General features: G+C 32.6%; 1 protein-coding gene across 1 annotated transcript; it reads right to left on the reverse strand.

Moving 5' to 3' along the window:
* Positions 1 to 2,382: 2,382 nt before the first annotated feature.
* On the reverse strand, positions 2,383 to 3,603 carry LOC131859928 (F-box protein At2g27310-like). The gene has a single exon (XM_059214215.1). It carries the CDS (start codon positions 3,566 to 3,568, stop codon positions 2,531 to 2,533), a length of 1,038 nt encoding a protein of 345 aa, XP_059070198.1. The 5' UTR covers positions 3,569 to 3,603; the 3' UTR covers positions 2,383 to 2,530.
* Positions 3,604 to 8,142: the final 4,539 nt, after the last annotated feature.

Here is an 8,142-nt window from a genome sequence, read left to right on the forward strand (position 1 = left end):
CCCGCGATCTCTTTGTAGAAATATTTATGGAATTGGTTGATTGTTCATTGAGTTTATCTTTCATTCTCCGATGGGTAATCATTGACTACGCATTATATTTCTGAAGATTTTCGATACTAATATCTTGATTTTTGCATCTTCTCTGGGTGACCATCTAGACAGGTATAACTAATTTTGTAAGTCAGAAGTTGACTTTTGTTTGGTTTTCCTTCTCCTAACATTCTGGTAAGAAATATTTAAGATTTTGTGCAGCTTAGGGAGCAGAGCATGCTTAACCATGTTTTTCAAGAATAGAAAGGGTTGTCGCTTTCAAGTAGTAGGATCATTCCAAGAGAGGGGCAATATGTTGGTCAACTTTACAGAAAGGACTCTCACATGCAATCCTCATGTCTATTTTGGACAAGATCCCTCGTGATCTTTTATCTCAATTTGTAACTTAAGTCTTAATATTTCTTCTGATCCTTGAGGGATCTGGGCTAGACTGGAGGTTTTCTTTCCTACTGGTGCCCGCACTGAATGGAGGTGTAAATGTAAATGTAACTATTTTTTAATTAATAAAATTCCTTGGCCTCAGCCTTTTATCGATCAAAAAAAGAAGAAGAATGCCATTGTAAATAAACTAATAAAAAAATTATAAATATCTTACAACAACAAGAATGTCACTATAAATGACATCTAACAAAAAAAACATGAATACCTTGGATAATTATGTCATACAAGCGATACCTCGGAGAAGGAGAGCAAAAATAAATTAGTATGAATGTAATCCCTTCCTTAAGTTAACAGTGTGAATAATCTATTAGAAAGATAACATGAATACTTTATTTTTTCAAGTTTCATAGAAATAAACTTCAAAAGAAATAATAATCTAAATAAATACACAACAACAATTTCATTGCAACATTCTTGCAACAGGGAAACATATGGGGTAAAAAGAGGTAAAGCCCTGGCTAAATATGCTAGAGTTGATTACCTTGCTAATTGATAGACAAAGTTGGATATATTGATAATAATAAAATTGGTTTAAAAAGAGTTGTAATAACTATAACTAGGTACTACCTTATGTCAAGAGCATAACATGACCTTGTTTAAAATAATAATAAAATTTATTTTAAAAAAGTTGTAATAACTGTAACTATTACTTTATATGCAAAGAGCATAATACAACTCTGGGCAAATGGAATCATAATTTTATTAAAAAGTGGATCCACGGTTGTAAACTGTTCACTTTTATGAAATTTAAAACCCAATTTAAAAAAACCAAATAAGATTTAAAGGAAGAAAATTTATGAATTTTAAAACCCACTTTAGAAAAATGAAATAAGATTTAAAGGAAGTAGCAAAATATCAGTAGCAATAAAATACCAATAGAAATGAACAATGTTGAAAGTCTTTGTCTCTCAAATCTCTCAAATGAAGCACAAAATGGATAAGTCAACAGTAGCTAGAATCACCAACAAAGTGGAGAAGCACATAATGAATAAGCAAGCACATCAGTCCAGAGGAAAATAGACATATAGGCATAGTGATTGAAAAGCTCAAGAAACATATTTACATTAAATGTGCATTCAATAATAAGATCATTGATCATTTTAAGAATATGTACAAAGATGTCATATTTGTACTCCAAAAAAATATTCTATGCCATATTTTACCTATGTATAGTTGCAAACAAATGATTAAAGCTCCTTACATAAAAATAATAAATAAATAAAAAATGAATTGTGCACTTGGGGTTACCAATTTAAGCTAACAAGAAAACAAATAAATTCTAACTATAGAAATAAAAAGAAATATACTAAAAATTTTCAATATGATTGACCATTAAATCAAGCAAATTGCATCCAATGGATGCATAAATAACCTACCTATTTATTGGTACATTAATTTCAATGTTTGTTCAGTTTTGGTGATAAAAATAAGTGTTCTAAATATAGAGTTGGAATATTAATTTCTCTCACTTGTGTGAAAAGAAATGCAGTTAAAGATATCCTTTTTAAAAAATTAAATTTGTATTAAAAAGCTAACTGTAATTGTGCATGAATATGCATGTTTGTTTTTCTATTTTTTAGGTGGCATTCATGTGCCAAAGACCTTTATTTATTAAGCTAGAATTGTTTTCGTTTTTTTTCTCTGATTATTAGATCACTTGACCCTTGATCATGTCATCAAGAAGCTTGTAATCTCCATTTGAATGAATATAAAGACTCCTGTGTTATTATGTTTTTCTAATTTCTTCAATTGATCAGAACTATTTATTTTCTTGACTATCAAGAAAAACTAATAACAATACTAATAAGAAATATTTGTTTATATATAAAAAATATATAAGATATAAACAATTGTGATTACAGTAATATGCTTCCAAAGAATTAACTACTACTTTACATACTCCATATTCCAATTTCCTTTACCATCAATCAACTTCGAAATTAAATTTACAGTACTGTCCCATTTTCCAATTATGTTATAAGAAACCCCGTTCAACTATCACCATATTTTCATAATCAATCTATCAACGATGTCTTGATCAGAGTCCCAGTATGGCACCACTCGCTCTGAAAACGAAATAACAAAACGAAGCAGCGGCAACAATGCCACTTAGAATACAGATCATATCAGGACGCCCTTTATTTCTTATGTTTGTCTCTTTCAATTTGCCCCGTTCATTCAAGTGCTTTTGATAAGATGCAAAAATCTGGATCTGGTTATTGCTTCTTCTGCAACCCAGACCTCTTTCCAGAATGAGAAGACTGTCCCTCCCATTAACCCAACCTCCCATCGTGTCTTCCAACCGCATGCTAAGCTCGGTGATCTTCAAACTATCCGACAGTCTACACTTCATTACAAGGATACACTGTACAGATTCACAAGGCAATATGTTGTGAGCAGGTAATATGGAGCCAAAGGATATGACAACGTCCATATGAGAAGCCCAATCACTCTGCTCAGACAAAGTGCTCCAGCTTGAAAGATTAGCTGCTTGTCCGGTTCTCTTGTTCACCATAATACAGCTTAACCTAATATTTTCCATCAATTGCCCCCAGAAATTCCAATCCTTCTTCACCTTCTCAACTGTGTCAATCTTTGGCATCCCATTTCCAAAGGTCTGGTCCTCATCTTCAACATCATAAAAGTTAATGAGCTCCATTTTGAATGGGCAGTTAGAGAACCAGGTGTCAAATTCCTCTTCAGCACAGGGGATGCCCCACACAACTTTAGAATAGATGGTTTTATCCTTGTATGTTATATCTACAAGTGACACAAAATCAGAGGGAAGAGAATCACATACCTTCTTCACCTTATGCCTGTTGAGAGACTCATCATAAGCAATGGCTGGAAAACAGCTTGCATAGAATTTTCTGAAGCCACCCAGTGAAGAAGAGATGAATTTTTTGACATCTGAGTCCTGTGTGGAAGGCCAGAGAGAAGAGCATTTCTCTTCCCATATCTTCTCCTCTTTTGCAATCGACCAAAATTGTGACGAAACACAGCCAGCACTGGCAAGTGTTATGCCATCCACACGGCCTAAGATATCTGTGATAAGATCACCGTTCAAACTCATCATGTCTATCAAAAATGCACAAAACAGAGAATCCTGATCTTCTGTATAATACAATAGAGACTCCTAACAAAAAGTGATTATTGATCTCTATTTATACAAAAGGCTGGTAAGAGTTGTGAAAGCTATTTAAGATTAGGTTAAGATGTAAACTGAAACCGAGAGGAGTTTCTAATTAAAGAACAAACAATTGCCACGTCAATTGCCTCCCTTATCACACCAACCTTTAAGATGTGACACTTGATTCGGAATAGTAAACTGAAGATTTGTTTTTAATAATTTTCTGGTGAGCTAGGGTTATTCCTCGGAGACTGTCGCTTTCACTTTACCTTTTGTGTTGCCTTCCACGTATTGTTCTTACCGAATACCATGGGAGCTGTTGTATAAAGGACGTGCTTTATTGTAAACCAATTTTCACCATACCCTAAAGGCTAATGTCACAGGTTCGAATCGGTAACGTACGCGAAGCACTTTGCTGAGTATAGTTTTCCCGTGTAAAATTTAATGGCAACACGCTTCCAGTTGCCTTACCTTACACACTTTAGCAATAATTAATACAGTTCCCACGTTGACCGATTGATTCACAGAGTTCCCACATTGGCCATTTCTAAGGGAGATAATTATCTGGAAGAAAAGATTATTTACAAATTACTTTTAAACACGCAACATTTCGATCTCATTCTCGCTCATACGTTCTCCATGAGAGGTCTGTGAAGGGCATGTCGGCACCAAGAAATAGAAATAGATTATGTAATATGTATCTGACTTAATGCGTGAAGGAAAAAACTAATGGTGACATTCAATCTGAACATTAGGCTACCTTAAATAGCTAGGTTTGATTTTGGGGAGGTGGACAACAATGGCTAATCTAAGTATGAGATTTTAGGTGGATAATTATGGGCTTTGGAAGAAAAAGAGGAGAGGGTTTGGAAGGTGACTAACAATATGGTGGAGAAATTGGAAAATTAGGAGATCGGGGACGAGAAGCTTAAAGAATTCAATGCAAAGATCAATCAGATGGATGAGAGGAAAGACATGGTTGAGTTGAAGGAAAATCACGAGGCCATGAAAAGAAAAGTTGAGGACATGACTCCTCTGAGCAAGGAAATGGCAATGAAGAATTATGCCTCTTTGCATGCTATCAAAGAGGAGATTGAACGAAGGAAAACAAAGAGGAAGAGACATCTAGAGTCTCCTTCTACGGCACTAACCCCCTCACCTCTATTGTTAAGGCTACTCTGGATTCTGTGACTTTGTGCTAAGGAAAAGATTCTAACAAAAAACTATCTTTTATTGATAAATGATAATGCCCCCACTCAATAGGCCATTCCTTTGTGTCAAAAGTGGATGGTTGGTTGTCTAACTTTTTTTGTCTTTATGTGTAGCGATTTTGTTCTAGTTGTTTGTTGGCTTTTTGCACTTTTTAGTTTTGGCTTTAGTTTTTTGGTTGGGTGTTCACTCCTCATGTGCCCCAGGTAGTTTCTTTTAAGCAGTTATCTAAAAAGTTCAAGTGTATCCCGCCTCAATCAAATAGATGATACATATATTTTATGAAATTATAAGATTTCATTGAGAGATATCATTTTTGAGGTGTCGATGTTATAATGTTTTAGTTATTTTTTAAATTCAAATTGAAATCTTAGTGAACCCTAACTCAAATCATATAAATAATTGTAATTCAATTGATCCATAAGTAATATAAAATATTCTAAAATAGATTACTTTTTTTCTAAATCTCATTTCTCTTCACAAATTCTATTCTTTTATAATTTAAATGTTTACTATTAACTTTATGTAAGTCTTTTTACAATACCTATGGACAATCATTTTAAGCGGCGCTTCTTTTAGAAAGCAATCTACCAACAATCATTGTCATTCACAATGATACCACATTATGTAATTGCATGTCAATGGAGAAAATATGTGGACTCCATGTTTGAAATTAAGTAACTTATAGTAATATGGGTGAAATATTTTTAACATTACTAGAATGATGTATAACAAACCATAATATTTCTTTAAAAACCTAACCAATAGAGTAGAATGAGAGGGTATTATGGAGATGGACATGCCTAAGGGATTCATGCAAGTTATATAGACACCAACAATCCTAGTTAATCATTAAAAGAGAAAATGACTCAATTAAAAAATTCAAGGAAAACCAATTTCCAAGTATAAAGAAACCCTAATTCCTAGATTAATAATAACATTTATTAAAATTAAACAAATATGTAAAATGTATTCATTAACATGCAAATTTTGCTCTCCTCTTTTATTAAACTCACTTAAAATTTAAAAAATCATAAAAATTATCCATTAAAATGCAAACTTTTTCTACACTCCTTTATGAACACTATTAAATTCAAGAAATGTATAAAACTTGCTAATTCAAATGTAAAGTTATATTGTACCACTCTATAAACTTGTTTGTTACAAAAATAAAAATTAAAAAAATTAATGACATATTTATTAATGTGTAACTATTTTTGTCCCACTCCATCCATAAGCTTAACTTCAAGAAATTTAAAAAACTTACCAATAAGGATGCAAACTTGTTCCTTCCTACTTTATGAGCTCGTATATTCAACATTTCACCTTAAAGTCCATTTTTTCTGCATAAAACCATTCATACATATGTGTGGAAAGAAGCCTAGTATCAAAGTTTGAAAATTAATTTTCATCATCTTTACATAATCATTGACAAAATAGGATAGGAAAAATAAGGTATTTGATCAGTTTCATACATAACTTGATAATGATAGATCAAGCATGAAGAAAACCGGATCAAACCATTTTGATACATTCTTTGAGGATTCTTCAATTTGATAACATTCACATTAAATAACCAGTTGACTTTGTAAAGCCTTTATTTTTATAACAACTACCTTAAAGCTACTTATGGGAATAAATTCTCAAAACCTAACTATAAAATTACTAACTTTATTTACTAATTTAAACTTAAACTATATAATGGGCTGGGGGCCTAGATTGATTGTCGAGAACTTCTAGAGGTAAAGCATGAGGTCATGAGGTCTAGCCTCCACCAACCCACGTGGTACCAAAGGGTGTGTCACGTCAACATCATCAGTCACATTAAAAAATTTACCCAGCGAACTATAGTTTATAGGGGGGTGCTATACCTGAATCTTGTAGTCTTTAAATATATAAATAAAGCTATATAAAATAAATGTAATATTTCAATACTCCTAACTTTATTACATTAATTCGTACAAAGGTGAAATATTGCAAGAGTTGAATACTATTGAATTTTGTGACAAAAAATTTTGCAACACAAGCCTACAAGATCAAACAGCAAACTAAAACACCTTCCACAAATGAGAGTAGAAAAAAAATGCCATATTCCTCAAAAGAAAAGATTGTAGGATGAAATTACAATGCATAATGATCTGCTTATATAGAAAGCACAAGAATGCCTTAAACTAAATTTAGGAGAAGTAAAGAAAAAGCATGAGGAGCTAAATAAAGCTCAATTATAGCTAAATTAGAAGTGAAGTTAGCATTAGTCTAATTAAATAAAAGCTAAAAAGAACCTAAATTTAGCTTAAGTGAATAAAATAATTAAAGGATCTAATTAATTAATACATAGATAATTGTCCTAACTACTCCAACGGCCCGCTTTAAGATTAACATAGGGATAAGATAAAGAGCTAAAGATGAATGCATGCATGAATGAATGATTCTCAACAACTAAGGCCTGATCAAGTACTCATGTACAAACCAATGTAACTCTCACAAATTTAGAAAAGGAGAAAAATCTAGTGGGAGAAAACTCCTCTCCAGAAGAGAGAAAATACAATAATTATACTAGAGAAAGAAGGAAATAAGGAGGAGTCAATGTGACTCCCCAAGGATTGTTTTGGTCACAACAGTACAATGAATGTTCCCCAATAATAGAGAGAGAAAATGAGGATAGGAATCCCCCCAATGAAGAAGTAGGTCATGTGTCAATGATGAATGCCTAAAGATAGAACAAGATCCACTACCTGCAAACAACATTTCTCCCCTCAGGAAGAAATAAATCTTTTGGAGATAGGAGAAGCTACTCCCATAAATAGGAAGATGTAGGAATTGAAATCCAAATTGTGTGTGAATCTAGAAACTACTCATATGTTACTATGTCCATGATAGACGATGATGCCACAAATCAATAAAATACATGCCCAATCAATGTAGGAGGTGACAAATTAGGACTCTACAAAAATAGATAAAGAACAAGCTCCATGGGAAATGAAGATAAAATGATAATGTTGATGTGGCTATCAGCAAAGAGGAGATGAATGTTCTCAAAATAATCCTTCGTATCTGCAATATGAGACTCTACAAAAAATGATGATATGTCTATAAGATATGAATCCCAAGTAGTTGTGTTTGGAAGAACAATATTATGTTGCACTGAATCAATATGATCTATACAAGAGCTAATGCTAATCTGATCAGGAACAACAAAGTATGAATATAATTGAGATAGGATCTCAATGCAAGGATTCGGAACATGAAGATAGGACTTTGATCCATTGAAACATGCAAGACCTATAATATAATCAAACTCATTTAAAGTA

This window comes from Cryptomeria japonica, chromosome 11 (assembly GCF_030272615.1).
Source record: "Cryptomeria japonica chromosome 11, Sugi_1.0, whole genome shotgun sequence".
Taxonomy (NCBI): Eukaryota; Viridiplantae; Streptophyta; class Pinopsida; order Cupressales; family Cupressaceae; genus Cryptomeria; species Cryptomeria japonica.

Excerpts from the sequence above, each read along its gene's own strand:
- LOC131859928 (XM_059214215.1), bottom strand. The coding sequence starts at position 3,568 with ATGATGAGTTTGAACGGTGATCTTATCACAGATATCTTAGGCCGTGTG.